We start from the raw sequence: 15,890 nt of genomic DNA on the forward strand, positions 1-15,890 counted from the left end.
ACAAGAACATATACAAAGAAGGTCTCTTTCCTCCTTCACACTGTTGCAAAATATGAAGAGAAGATTTGGGTTTTCTGTCCATCACTGCCTTCTTGCATTCCTATACTAACATTTTACATGTCTGTGAGCTGATCTTGTACAAAAGCATTTATTTTTTTCATTTGGTGCATTTCAGCTGAGATCCAACCAAATCTCACTAACTTCTTATGTAAACAAGGCCCATGATAACAGTTAATCTTTTTTTGTTAGCAAAATTTTATTAAACAGACATGTATGTGTGTACACATATGGAGGTCATAACTGCTACAAGACTGGCATGGTAATGGTTTCATCATTTTCCAAAAAATTCCAAGAACTTTCGTATTTTTGACATAAATAGGAATCACCATACACTTCTAGAGCACATAGGTCAACAGGACTATATTCTTTCTTTGCTACTGTGAAATGAAAAGTAAATTAGAGGGGCCATATTTTACAGTGATGTTTTAATTTCTTTTCCCTCCTTCAGGAGGTCTTAGTGCTTCTCAGTCAGGCACTGTTTTCTTTGGAAACCACCCTTTCTCCCTAAAGACAGTTAAGTTTTAAAGTTAAGTACCATGCAGCTGTTTTGGAAAATGAACATTTCATGTAAAGTGTATTTTCAGATAATGCATGATAACGTATCAGCTTTTTCAAGTTCTTTTGTAAAGCTTCTCCTGCCATTCAAGGAAGAGGAAAGAAAAACATGTTTCCTTATCAGTTATGCACTCATGGAATAAACATTTTCCATTTTTCTTTCTTTTCACTTCAGGTACACACTTTCACTCTTGTCTTTCAACTGGCTTACATATTTGCTGCAAAACACCAGATATGACTAATCAGTTAAGAGCAGCTATCAGACTTTTAAGCTAAATTCACTAAATTAATGTCTCCTCCCACAGCTATTAGTGCAAACTATTCAAATGAAAACACTGACTACAAATCTGATTTGCAGACTGCATCTGTCTACTTCCATCCCTACGTGAAACTACCCTGAGAAGGTGAAAATCTCTACTGAATGATGCTGACATACAGCTAATATTCATACTTTCCCTGTGCTGGATGTACAGCCAACATTCCACCTGTAAATTGGGAAAATCAAAAGTGATCTTCCAAATAGCCACTAGAAAAAAATACTGCTAATTCCAGAAAAATACTGAAAATGGAAAGGAAACACGCTAATCCTAGGTTTTCACACATCTCTAACCTATGATGCAAGAATTCACGAACATTTGAATTAAAAAGCGTTACAATTTAGATAAAGTTCAGTAACTCCATGGTGACGTTGCTGATGTTTTGACAGTTGTTGGGAAATCACGTGCAAGTAAGAGAGCGTAGGCTTCACTCTCAGCTAGAAGAAGCCTTTCATAGAGCGGCAGGCTTTTCTCCTGTAAATTGCCTATAGTCATAAATCTTAAATCAATAGAAATGAACGCAAAAGTAACCCATTATCTCCTACTTCGCTGTCGGCAAGGTCAGAAAACAAGAGCCTCAATGTTCTAGTACTTTAGTAGAAGACAATGAACACCCACAGAGGGAAGTGAAGAGTTTAGGTGGGACTTGTTTCATCAAACTTAACATGTCTACACCTCTAATCTTTACAGGTCTACTCTTTAAATGCCTACAGATTATCTCCCTTTATAGTTAATAGAGAGAAACCATTTTGAGAAAGCATTTTGCAGAGGCCTTCAACTAACCTATTTTAGAGATCTATTTTAGGATGAGATAAAATCACAGTCTGAATACATTTATTTTTCTCTGTTGATTAGAAAAGGAGCCTAGGGTGACTGGATCAGCTGTAGACATCTGTATTTGGTCAGGTGAATCCCTACAGTCTACAGTGGCCAAAATAACTATAAAAGAAAAACAGAAAACTAATGAGGATCTATATTACAGCATGTTGTGCTACTTAGATAAAACTCCACAGTACAAGGATAAAGAATCCTGGTACCCATATTGAATATTCCTAGTGCAGAAAAAATACATCAGATACAAACTTCTAAAACTGCCCAACAAATCTTGAAAACCTTAGCTTCAAAGATCAGGTCTAGCTCTGGAGATACTTAACAACTGAATAGGGATAAAACAGAAAAAACTCTATGTTTGCCCTTATTGCTTACCCCTTTCCTAACCTACAATCTAATAAATAATTCCTCAGCATCTATTCTGAAGCTATACAATGAAAAAGTGAAAGCAAGAGCTGCTGCCCTAAGAAAATATTTTCAATTAGAAGAAAAACTTAAACAAACCTTCCCTCTTTCCTATGTGCAAGCTTTGCTTCAGTGGCTGTGACAGTATGTGATGGGCTCTGTTTGAACAGCACTGCTTGGATTTGCTGCACTTGGCTGTCCAGGCAGTCAGGTAAGTGACATGTCAGCAGGGAAGACGGCAAACATGGAAAATGAATTCTGACCATGGCTGTGGATTCTGTAAGGACAGGTGACCCCAGCAGTGGCTAAGTGGGGCTTTTCTGATGAACTGAGGATTTATCTTAACTGTAATCATTACAAATTCCACTCTTTTTGAAAAAACCTTGCCTATCAAAATCAGTGCAAGTATGCATGCAACTAGTTTATTTAGCACATCTATTCTGTCTTTTCTCTTTTATAAAACTACTACGTATTTACAGTGAAGAACTGCTTGCAGTATCTTTTAAACTCAGAGAAGCTCAAAACATAATAAGCAATACTACTTAGGAAGCCTACAATAAAAAGCAACTACCTTCCAAATTAACATTATCTGTTACAGAAGCCTATATTACATTTGTATTTGAGAGGGGTAAGCAATTTCAAACTTGGGCTGAATGGAGGGATGAAATCTCAGTGTAGCCTTTCAGTTTTATCTTATATAGTTCTGGAACTTGCACATTCAGTCCTTCTGACTTTAGCAGTACATCTTCCCATATGAGAAGGGGAATGTACAAAGTTATTTCAGGAAAAAACCTCCATTTATTTAATAGCGTTTCTATGTCTTTGAATAAAACATGCAAATATTTAGTGCTGAAGACAGCTTTGCACTACCACAAGTTGCTCCCCATCCCTGTTTGGTTACTACCGCTTTTAATCAACTTCTCTTATTAGGAAAGATATTAAAGCAGAGGCTCTCGAGCTTTTCCATTTCATGATAAAGGTGTGGAACCATTTAGAAACTTCAGATATTTAGACTGCTGTACCGTGGATACAAATCTAGTTTTTGTACAAATTTTCACAGATGCGTTTTATGTGGCTCACAGTTTACACGGACCAAGTAAACCTCTGCCACTTTTTATTTTATTCATCCCGGCAAGAATGCATACACCCCTTGAGAAAACAGAGGAAAATGCCTCAAAAGATACTAAAAATCTCATGCTGAGGAAAGATGCATATGCATTCTAACTCACAGGCAGTAGAGTAACTCCTTCCTGTCTCAAAGATCTCAATGCTTTAAAAGAAAACACTACTCTCACTCATACTCCATGAAGTTCAGAAACAGACCCTAAGGACTTTCAAGCAAGTGTTTCAAGACATTTTCTCCCAAGTTAACAAATAATTTCTCTCCAATTCTGTGTAATTGGAATTTAAAGGAAAAAAAATTTAAAAAATCAAAAACTTGATATTCTAATCTGAAGATAATAGCAATCTTACCTGCTGCGATAATTTCTACACAACACTATCATTTCTATGCAATAATCAAAGATCATTGATAATGATGGTTGAAATGCAGAATGGAAAGTAAAATCCACCAATGAAGTTAGCATTAAAAGGAAATGCTTCAATATATATAGTTCTTCCCTTCTCCTACTGTTATCTTGATTTCTCTGCAGAGGATCTCCATGAAACATCAGCTACATTAACCATCTGCTGCCCTCCAAGAGCTACAGAATTTCTGTCTTTAGAATCACAGAGAAGCAGTGCTGCTCAGAGGCCATATCAATTCCCACTGTGCACTCTTTAATCTCATTTGACTGGTGTCTTAGAGAACAGAGGTGATACAATAGCCATCTACCTGGATTGCCATGCTGCTTTACTTGGAAAAGCTGGTCTGCCTCCTGGAAGCACCCGAAGAGGGGATAAAACTGTGTAACTCATAAAACTGCTGTATTTTTAATAATAATAAAAGAATTAAATAACAGATTTAGAAGTATGCCATCTTCAAATGTCTGCCATTTCTTCTTTCAAGCAAAAATATGGTTAACATGCTCTGATTTAAGAAAAAGGCTACTCACATAGTAAAAATGCACTAATATTATATGTAAAAATATACTGAAAACCCCAATTGCAAAAATCTTCACGTTCAAGATTTCCCTGGAGCTCTTCCAAGGAAAAGAGCCAACTACAATAAATAAGGTGGGAGGTTAGGGAGTATCTACAATGCAGTGACCTGCTATCATTAGATTTAAAATACTCATGAGAATACAGTAGTGGAGGGAAGAATACTAATGTTTTTCCCTTATGAAACATAGCTTAGAAAATGTGTGGAAATATTCAATAGAAAAGGGACCAGAAATGGATAAAGCTTACAATTTTCTATGTAGAAACCAGAAATACCCTAAAAACATTTTCAGAGGCCAATATATTAAAGAAGGATTTCAATATAAAAAGCATGGATTACAATGCTGTACCACTCATCTTTCCAAGTACAGCTATAAAATAATTCTTACAAGTGCATGGAGCCACTGAACAATACTTTGCTCTTTTAATGAATAAAAAAGCAACTTAATCAAGGTGGCAACCTGTTTCCCTTGTACTTACAAATGTCGAGCATTTTCAAGCACCTGGTCTGTTAAAATTACAGCCACACTTTCATCACCATATATCATAAAACTAAGGGAGACAACCTTCATGTACACCCCCAGTCCCTGTTACAGGGGCAAAACCCTCACAGTTTATTACTCTTGCATACCTCAAACCCCTAGTGACAGCTCCCCTAAAACAGAGTACATGCTGCTCCAGGATACACAAAGGGAAGGACCACATTGTCCTTACATATATGGAAGCATAGAATAAAAACTGACAGGCTACCATACTATAAAAGAAAACACATTCCCATGATTCACGTCTTATACTAGATATTTTTTGCTGTTCACTTTGAAAAACAAATACATTTGCTGGGCCTTAAATATCATATTTACTTCCCTATTGTGAAAATATGGATTTTCTTTTTAAATAAAATAAATGGCTTTAAAACAAACAAACAAACAAACAAAAAACCAAATCAAAACAAAAACAACAACAACAAAAAAACCCCAGAAGTAGCATGATGATCTCTTCCAGAACTTAAAAGAATTTTTCTTAAATTCAAAAGCTTTAAATCATAGTGAAAGGGGCCGCAGTGGAAAAGCCCTTTACTATATTACTGCACTTTATAAACAGTAAATGATATTGTTTGAGGTCAAGAAAAGAAATACTGCAATCCTGTATCAACTGTGCATAAAGGATGCTGGAAGGCTCATATTCCTTATTCCTTCTTTCCTTTTCACTCTTTCACCTAAAAAGAAGCTTTATTTATAGCTTGTCTCAGAAGACCTTCCTGAAACATCCCTTAGAGGTATTTTCAGAAGTATTTAATAATTTAACTTTTGCTTATATTTGAGAAACTAAGAAAATATTGAAGAATCCTCCTAACAGAAATAGGTTTCCCAAAACAACCATGAATCTATATTTTTGGATTGTTGCTTATCTACAAAAATCTGTGGATATTTTAAAAACTTGCACATCTTATTTTATAATGTACACAAACTCATCAACTTGGATCATTTTTAAATTAAATTATTACTTAAATGTCCATTAAAAATCAGCAATTCCTGTAACTATACAACTTTTTTTTTTTTTTTTCCCTTTCTCAGTGCCCATTCTTGCTTGGCAGTAACGGGGTGTAATACTTGTCCTTTCCATATGGGGAAAATGAGTACTCTACTGCTGCCAAGATCAATCTTGTCTGTAATAAGGATAACTACCGGGTGATCTGTTGGAAGTAGCCAAATGAATGACAGACATGTGAGAGTGATTCAAGTACCTATCCACAGCTATTTTAAATTAAACTGACATTGGGGGAAATGTTGTATATCCAATTTTTTTTCCCATACACTAGGTATTTATAACTGGTTCCCATGAAGATCTCATGCTTGCATAACCAAAGCAAGCTTTCATCTGGCTTTCATCTGGCAGTGAAATCTCCCTTCCCTTCCAGACTGCAGTTACAGATATCCCAAAGATGAGACCTTGCAGCTACAGGTCTTCCTGCCTCTCATACTACCTGGGGAAAAGAAAGTGAAATGGTCTCTGAGTTTCCGGACAGAAACTCTGTACCCCCATACTCTGGCACTATTGTTTCCTGCCATCTGTTTAAGTCTCTTTATCCATGTAAATGAAGAAAGGTTCTGCATGCAATTATAGGTATTTCAGACTAAATAAGCCTCTAATGCTCAAATTGAGCAAGTTTAATAAATGTATTTCACTGTGAACATTTGAGGTGAGAGCAGAAGAACCTTTCATAAATAATACTATCAAGATAGAAGAGAAAGAGACAGAAGAACTATGACGAGGCTGCACATTCATAACAGGATTTTTTCAAGTTCCATTAAAAAGAGAGGAATTCTGTACAGTTTAGTAAACATAACCATTGTCACAGTGCAAAGTCCTCAAAATCTCCAACTGTACCTTAACACACTAAGTCAGAGCAAGGCTGGGGTACTGCACACAGAGCATCAGCTTCATTATGGAAGAGGGAGAGGCAGGAGGTCCCACCCTGATGTAATTTTGATGTAATCTGCAGTAAGTAAATGACCCTGCCATAACCTGCATCATGGGTGATTTCTCTCCTTGATAAACTCATGGGAAAAAAAAATCCACTGAGTGCTATTAACTGCAAAATTCCTGTATCTGCATCAAGATATCTAGAAAACAGCAGTCACTGGAGATAGAAAGGATGGTCAGAGAAGCACCGATGATTTTGTGTTTGGCCTGTTCACACCTCCTCCCACTACTGGCCAGAGACAGAGCCCGTGGTCTCCAGCTCTTTTGAGATTAATTTCCTTCAAAAAGTATTGCTATTTATCTAAGAAGCTTAAATTCTACAAAAGTCCCAATGCCTACGTGGTGGGATGGTATTCAGGAGTGGACACAACAACACAGCTGTTCAAGCACAGATTGTGTCTGAAAAAAAAAAAACCAACACTAATACAAGAGAAGAAAAGCAAATTAATATTCTATACCCAGTCACAACAGCAGAAACTAATCAGACTGTTAGTCCACTAGTAAAACCACAAGGTTTCACTCCAGCAGCTCTGAAACAGTAATAGATTTTCCCATGAAAACTTGAAAGAAAAGGTGAAAAAAGGTTTGTGTGGTATGATGGAAAGGAATGCCAGACACAGCTTTGGTCAAATATTCCCATTAAATATTTTCTCATTACCCACTAGGTTCACTCACAGGCCAATTTCACTGGCTATTTACCAAGGAGGTTTAAGATAATGTTTACTGGTCTTTACTGTTTTTCAATTTTCTAAGCTTGCTGGAATCTCCCTCTAAAAATTCCTTGTGAAATTAAAAAAGAAACACATGAATAGTTTATATTTTTCCTTCACGGTAGATTTTCTGTTATTCTGATTATATACATCACATCACTAAACTGGAATACCATTGCCTTCAAAAAGTGTTACTATTTTAATTTTATACTGGAAATAAATTACTAAAGATGTCTTTTTTCTTTAGTAATATGGACTAAATCTAACTGAATCACTGAAATTATTTCTTTAGGAATGAGAGCAGATCAGGCTTTTTGCTGAGAGAGATACTGGTGCATTTGAGCTTTTATTACACATATAGCATAGCATAACTTCATCTCTGCAATGCCTAAAAACCCCAAAATAAAAAGAGCAAAATTACATATTTCAGCGCTAGGTAACATGCAAAATGTAAAGAAGTATAACACTTAGTTGCAGAAAACAAACTGAAGTCCTAGATAACATTATGTGCTTATTTTTAATTACACTAATGCTAAATGCTAACTGCTACTTTTGAGAGTATAAGGAAAAAATGGAAACTACGAACGTAGCCGGTAGAAAGCAAGTAATTACTGCACTGCTGAGAAAAATGCTTTGATAAACTACACACAAGATATTAATCTCCCAGTTTACAGACCAATGATCTTTCCAATAAACAGCATTTACTGCTTATAAAACATAAAAGCCAGCTTCTTGAAAATTAATTTGCTTTTAGCATGCCTTTATGCATTTATATTCCATCAAACACAGTAATTTGAGAAGAACAAGTAAAGAACACTAATGAAAGAGCCAAAAGATACCAACAGTAGAGAGATATTGAAAGAATATACTGCTTTTATTTTGTAAGATGACTTATAGTCATTTTTGTCTTTTAGATTCAGATTGATGTGCTACACTGTATTTTCCTTGGATGTGTAGAGTTAAAGTTGTAAGCTAGACAGACTCATTGTACAGATACTGGTACTGAAAATTATGTCGTAAGATCAGTATTTGTGAGTCTTAATTCTTCAGCTATTATTTCCATTATTTTCATTTCCACTAAATGCAAAGCAGAAGAATGACGGTCTTAAATTTTGTAACTCCAAATGAAGAAAACCAGCAGCACTAAAACTCCATAGACTAAAGTGATTTACTACAGTCTTAAAAAGTACCATATAAATATCAGCACCTATACAAAGTTATAGTATAAAATTATGAACCTGCTTAGATTTGTACACATACTTAAAATTTTACTACGTTAGTGGCCCCAGTGAAGTTGCTTATTGACAGTTTCCTCCTGTTGGGTCTCAGTTCCGTGTTTCTTTTGTACTTTGAATCAAAGAACAGAAATTTAGCTCTCGATTCTGAGAGAAACTGAGAGCAGGCGGAGATTTTGTGGACTCCCCAGTAGCACCACCTTAGCAGGTAAACAGACCCTTTATTTGCAAGATATAGAAGAAAAAGTTACCAAATGAAAATAATATTTTCTTTGGATGCAAAAAAAAGCAGATTGGTGAGCAGCATTTCTCACTATTTAAGTGGTTTTGGAGCTACAGAATCCACCACTGACAAGCTCTTCCTACTTGCAGTCTTAGAGCTTAAGTGAAGTTTCTGCACACTGTTACTGACTCGATCAGTACTAAAAGGAGATACCATCATGACCACCTCCAAACACTCAGGTCTAAGGAGTTCAAACTGACTGTTAATGGAATTATGAAACTATTTTTTTCCTGTGCCCATGGACAGGAGAGCTCCTACAAAAATCTACTTCTTGCGTTTTATCATACATAGTTGTTTTCCTTTTCTCTGTCATGAAGTTTCAGAGGAGAAACTGAAGCATTCATGTTTTCTCTCAGAAAAAGGGTATAAAGACTTGGTATAAATATAATAAACGGTATAAATACTAAGGCTTGCATGAGAAAATAAAAATCCACTAGAAATTCACATTTGCTAAGTTTGGTTTGTGGTTTGGCATGCTCCATAGGAGAAAAATATAAAAGCCAATTTCTTCTGTATTTGGAGAAATTCTTTAGTACTAAATAAAATTTCCAAAGTCATATAAAACCCCTTTGTATTAAGATTATATGCTTAAGATGAAAACAGGTGTATTTCTGCTCTAGAAAAAAACACATGTTTTCTGCTTTGATAAGAATTCTGCATTTTTAATTTGCAAGACAGCTGCCACCGAAATTATAGGTGTAACAAATCCATCCGTAAGCAGGTATTACCTTACGATGAACTAAAAGCAGGAAAAAGAAAGCAGGATTTGAAAAGAAAAGCAAATACAAAGGTAGATTCTGACAAATGACATCCAGCAGAAGGAAGTTTGGTCTGCAGGGCTAGGAAAGACTGTTGTGCTGGCTTAAAAAAAGGGCAGAAGGAGAAAACACAAAGTGTTTATCAAATGTGACAAAGTTGCTAATCTGACATACTGCAACAACTAAAGGGACATAAGCACATATTGCCATACTTATCAGTGGCAATTCTGTTCTAATTTCATCCACTCCTGTTTGTTATCACCTATATGCTTACTTGTATATCACAAGGGTAAAAGGACCTTTTCAACTATGGTGTTGAGCTTTTCCCTTCGGTACAAGGGAATAGGCGGTCACTTCAAGCCATACACAGACCCTTCGGTATTACAGGTTCACTACCTTAGGTTTTTATAGTAACTGGTGAGAATGGTGCTCTTGATGGACTTCTTAATGATGCCTTCCTTTCATCCCAAATTCTTGCATTTAGACAAGAAACACATTATAGAGTAACCACTAATTTTGTCACATGGACAAAAAGGAGTTATGTCACAATAGGGCATTTCATCTTGATAAGTGGTGAAGTAAACATCTACGTATTTTAGGATTTGTGTCTCACTTCACAGATCATAAATCCTTGACACCAGAGCAGGGAAGTTCTACTGTTTAAACACCTTGTCCTAGGATTCTTTTTTTTTTTTTTAAACTGAAACAAGAATAGTACCTATGCAGCTTACTCTAGCCCTATCTCTTAATTGTGGAGTAGGAAAATGATAATAGTGTTAACAGATAATTACTTGTATAAGGGAAAACAAGCATATGAATACGATTTCATTCATATTTTGAAGAGATGACAAAACTAAAATACATACTGCATCTGTAACTTCTATCTCATACAGCTTCTGGAAGGTCTCACGATAAAAGAAAAACAGCTTCCCACTGCCACCACCTTTCTTAACAGAAGTGCCTGTGACAAGGATTTTATCATCTGGGCTGAAACAACAATCTGTCCTGTTGAAGAAAAGAAAGCATCTTACTGGGTAGATAAATAATTAACATATAGAGAACTTACATATAAATTGCACTTCTTAAAACAATCTTTTCTATTAGTTAGTCCTTTCAAGACAAAGCTTGAAAAAGTCTTTTGTTAGCTGTCATCTACTGCTATAGTTATCAGAGTTATCTGCTACAATTGTTATTACAGTTGTGCACGGGATGTGCAAAATTGGCAGATTCGGTAAAAATCCTCCTCCCAACAAAATTCTCTTCCACTCAAAAGTCTTGCTAGCTTTTCAACACACAAAACAAAACAAACAAAAAAGTACTTTCAAATCTGGTGGTCATCATTAAGTAAAAAAATGTACTAGTCGTGAAATCTGTTTTTGCTGATGATACATCCATCCTTCAGTGATGCAAGAAATGTTTTTCTGTTTACTTTTCCTCTGTGTTACAAACTGCAGTTAAGATTAAGCTGTCCATGACTTGTCTTTCTAAAATCTTATTCCAAAATTACAAACTGTCCTTAGAGGATTTGGCTGTATTACAGCTATAGAAATGCAGATCAGACCAATAATTGAAAACAATACTTAGCACTACGCAGTTAAATAAAGTCAGCAGTTCTGACACCATAACCTGAATTCATACCATGTACCTTCATGTTATGTCTACTTTTTGATTCAGTTCTTTTTTTATTAACCAGAGACTAAATAAGAATGAGGTTTAAATCTCATTACACACAAGTAAGGGGCTCCTCCTGAAAGGTTGCTAATCCAATTAGCCTTAAGACATATGAGACTGAAATACCACAAAAATAAGACCTTTTAAAGCAACGTGAATCCCTAAAATAGACAAGAATTGTCACTGCGAGTCCTCCTTGTCCAATACTCTCTGCACAATTGTGGACCTTGTGACTACCGAGGATAAGAACTCCAGTAGAACCCTTCCCCATTCAGCAAAAATACTGCTATTTCTTCTAGTTGGAAAGAATTAGAATACTTACATCGGAAAGAAGCTGGGCAGTCCATCTGCTGAATTAAGAGGCTTTTTAAATTGTCTAATATCCCATATCTTTAAAGTATCATCTCCTATGAAACAAAAGAGACAAAGGTTAGCAATAAAGAATTCAAGTCAAGAACTTAGGCATGTCAGAAATTTTCTCCCACTAATTCAAAGAGAAGGAGAACAAAATTACATAGCAGAAGTATCCAAAATGGGAACGATTTGGAAGTTTTTCATTGCTAAATGACTATGACAGTGCAAGGTTGAGAAGCTCAACAAGCTGCACTCCAGTCTATCAGAAACTTCTCCTCAATGGCTCAGTGGTAATACCTCCTATCAAGAACCACTACCCACAATGGAATCAGATTCCTCAATCACTAATTTATTCTGTGTTTGTGAGCATTGATGCTTTGCTGCTAGGAGCAAATTTAACTTTCAAGATATCAAAAGAAATTTAAAATGTTGCCATGAATGGTCTAGATCAAAAACTAAACAAGTTTTATACGTGTGGTTTTCACCTGTCCTGAAAAAGCAATCAGGAAGAATAGAAAGCACATGAAAGTCTTCCTCCTTCTTTAGCAGGCAAACAGCAACAAACTGCTATCTCAGGATGGAGAAGACGCTCTGGAATCAGTCAGAAATCCTCAGGGAAGGGGGTGAAGGGAAGCAAGTGAAACCACACTTGCTATAATGAAACCTTTTCACCACACTACCTTTAGCCACAAAAGCCAAAATCAAGGTTACAGCAAGACATTTGTAGCAGTTCTCATCTGTGTTTGATAAACATGGTGTGACTGCAGGCCAGTAAAAGTCAGGCTGTTTATCCCTTTTTGAAAAGTTATGACATATTAACAAAGTGAGAATAGGGGTAAAAAAAAAGAGATTAGCTGGTTATTCTCAGAGACATCTACATCTCTGCTCTGATTGTCCTTCTGGAATACATATTTCCAGCATGAGATGAGCTACAGAATTTGAGCTTTGAAGTACCTCACTCAAGCACCTAGACATGTCCTAGCATTTGACAGCAGTGCCTCAGCACTTTTAATGGGTAAAAAGAAGGATACTTAAGCAAGAATTCTATTTGAAAATATCCAGAGATTAATTTTAGAACAAAAAGTTACAAAATCTTCCTGACCTAGGAGGAAAAGGAGGCAAGACCTTCTTTCTTCCAAAGTACAAATCTTGAAGGAAAGTAATTTGGTTATCTACAAGTATTTTGCAGATTCATAGCCTTTGAGCTAAAGAGCTCAAAGGAGGCCTTGGAAATAAAATGTTTTTAAAAGAAGTAACATGCTGTAACAAAAGAAATCAAGGCCAGCAGTGCCCTTCACAGGGAAGGTAGTAATGTGTGGCCTCGTACATCATGTATGTTTATATTAAAGACTAGGATAACTCCTTACTACAAAATATTTTTAAGAAGTGGACAACTTAAATAAATTATGTCTAGAGCAGAGTATATTTCTGTTCATTGGGAAGCTAAAAAATGACAAGGAAGAAAAATGTTGGGTCCCTGTTTTGGGAATATCTGTTTTCATATTGTTTCTCAGTAGATTCCATCCCAAGTACTTCAAAGCATTTAGTCTTGTAAAATGAGCCCTCCCTTTCCCCTCCCACCCTCCAAGAAAAAAAAACACTTATCATCGAGATGTTACATCTAAAGCACCAGCACTTTATAAATGTATGCAAAGGACACCACTCGGCCACTTTGCAAATCTCCTGAGTAGGGACAGATCTACGGCTAGCAGCCAAGGCTGCTCTGTTCCTAGTGGAATAAGCCTTGACATGATCTTCAAACTGTAGTCCTGCCAGATTTTAGCAGGAGAAATGCAGTCAGACATGTAGCTATAGCTCCTTTGCTAGCAAGAAAATGTAATGGGCTGGTTAAAAACTTTAGAAGACTCTAGTAGGACTCAAAGCTGTGGTTGATTCCAAGTCAACATTGTCTTAAACTGGGCAGAAACAGATGATTAAGCATTTGGAGAGGAAAAATGCTAGTAGAATGACTTGCAAATGCTATGAAACTTTACCATCATTAAGAATTTGGTCAAATTCACTATTCCTAATTAAAATTATCAGTGTGCAAATGCAAATTGGTTCCTAAATCTAATTTGCATTTGGAGTTGAAATCACTGTCACTAAGATTACAGAATATTAACTTTCCTCAGCAGCAAGGATTATTTCCAGTAGCATCCTTCTATCGATGCTTAGGAGGCTTCTTCAACAGAGCTGCAGTAGTAGTGATCTGTTTTTACTTACTTATCTTATCCTTAAACAAAAGCATATAAACAGAAGTTGAGCAAGTCAGTATGAAGCATTCAAAATAGTCTACTCAGATCATTCAGTATTTTTTATTGATGGCAAACTTCTCCACAGACTGGTAAGATTATTTAAAGCTTTTATAGCACTTTAAGTAGCATTTCAAACTCTATTTTTTGCCATTTTAATAAGAAAGATACCAACAAGCAGACTCAAAACTGACACAATCAGGTCAGACACCATTGCACCAATGGTATTGAGCACTGAATTTATCAAGAGGCAACAATTAGGTCCTAGAAAAAGAGTCTTTGGTGAAAAAAGCCAGGCATTTTGCAAATGCCCTTTAGTCAAAATAAAGCCAAAGCACTAATACTATGAAGATTTTATCTGATATTTTTCTTTTCTTTTCAGAAGATACTGACCAGGAAGACAAGCACATGAATGTAAATAGCCCCAAAAGAAGCAAAAGTGCTGCCAGGAATTCACACAGCCTACAGTCAGCGACACTCTCTTTTAAAAGAGGGAGTCCTGTGTTGAAAGCAAAGCTCGAGGATAGAAATTCTTCACAGAGATCAATGAGGAAAGTAAAGAAACAAAGGAACTGGGAATTTTAAGACGTTACAGCTTAGGAAACGCATAGCATAACAAGCTTACCAGAATATGTTTATCAACTCTGAGCCTTTCTGTGAAGGCTTATACTACAAATGTGAGAGACACCTCTGAACAAGTTACTGGCTTCTGCATTCTGAACTGGTTCTGCAGAAGGAGCTGCAACAACTACAGAACAACCTTTGGAGTCATCCTAGGTTGGGACCAAAGCTGAAGATCTTGTGAGGGAAGTCACAAATTCCTAGGTTGGAACCAAAGCCGAAGATCTTGTGAGGGAAGTCACAAATTGAGGAATCTATACCTACATTTGGAACAGCTCTCAGCATCACCTGCATACATACCAGCCTGATGAAATACTTAAGGGCATCATCCTCCCTAAACATATGGAATGAACATATGAACATATGGCAAGAAGGACACTAGAAGACTTTCATAAAGCCATTTCCGCTCCAAGTATTGCAAGTAGCTGATTATGCCTATTAAAACTAGTAAATGCATTTTTGGCATTGTCAGAATGAACACCAGTGTTCAGCTTCTGAGAAATAATACTTGACAAAAAACCCATTTGATTTTTAAAATGCTAATGTTTGGATTTACTATGAAGAGCAATATGTTACTACACTACACGAAACGGTCACTATACATGCTGCTGCATGATCCTTGAGCATACGAGGTGTTTCTACCTTTTAACCCAATTTCAAACTGAAGAAAGAAACACAAGTAAAATGGAAAAAAACCAAAGACCAACAAAAAAATATCAGGAGTCCAAAAAATTTTTTTGTATTTTTACAGTAAGACCCCAAGTCCAATCCTAATTCTTATCTCTCCCCTGCTAAACAAAGAAAATGTTCCCCAAATACTATCCTTCATGGTTTCAAGCATGCAGAAATATCACTTTCTTAAGTTTCTGTCAAGTTACTACCTAATACCCAACAAGAATAAGACTGGAAACTTTCATAAGCAGCTCCTTAGGTTTTCATTTTCCCTTGTGCCTGCAGCTGAGCCATGCCTCATCTTCTCATATCCAACAGAGAATCTACATCAGATGCAGGAAAGTCCATCAAGCTTTCAATGAAAGTTCCCATGCCCCAAACAACTATCCTCTCTTTGATCCTCAGCACTTGGCAGGTGTGTTAATCTACAAAAGCTGGATCCACATCTGCTTTTTTGTTGGTACAGATCCAAAGCAATACTCATATTAAAGCACTAACCAAACAAGTCAAAATAAGGTATGAATCCTCCTTACTTTCCAGCATAGTGCACACAGAGCTCTTTTTCTTCTTTTAATACGCTAG

At 36.2% G+C, this 15,890-nt stretch overlaps 1 protein-coding gene across 2 annotated transcripts in view; it reads right to left on the reverse strand.

The window, feature by feature from the left end:
- WDR70 (WD repeat domain 70) overlaps positions 1-15,890 on the reverse strand; it is a 129,468-nt gene that overhangs the window by 17,738 nt on the left and 95,840 nt on the right. For both annotated transcript variants that reach the window (XM_010395184.1, XM_039566679.1), the window contains 2 exons: positions 11,732-11,816; positions 10,605-10,743 (listed from right to left, as the gene is read on the reverse strand). In XM_010395184.1, the coding sequence (XP_010393486.1) occupies positions 10,605-10,743; positions 11,732-11,816 (224 nt within the window). The remainder of the gene's footprint in view (positions 1-10,604; positions 10,744-11,731; positions 11,817-15,890) is intronic.

This window comes from Corvus cornix, chromosome Z, assembly GCF_000738735.6.
Source record: "Corvus cornix cornix isolate S_Up_H32 chromosome Z, ASM73873v5, whole genome shotgun sequence".
In the NCBI taxonomy this organism is placed as follows: Eukaryota; Metazoa; Chordata; class Aves; order Passeriformes; family Corvidae; genus Corvus; species Corvus cornix.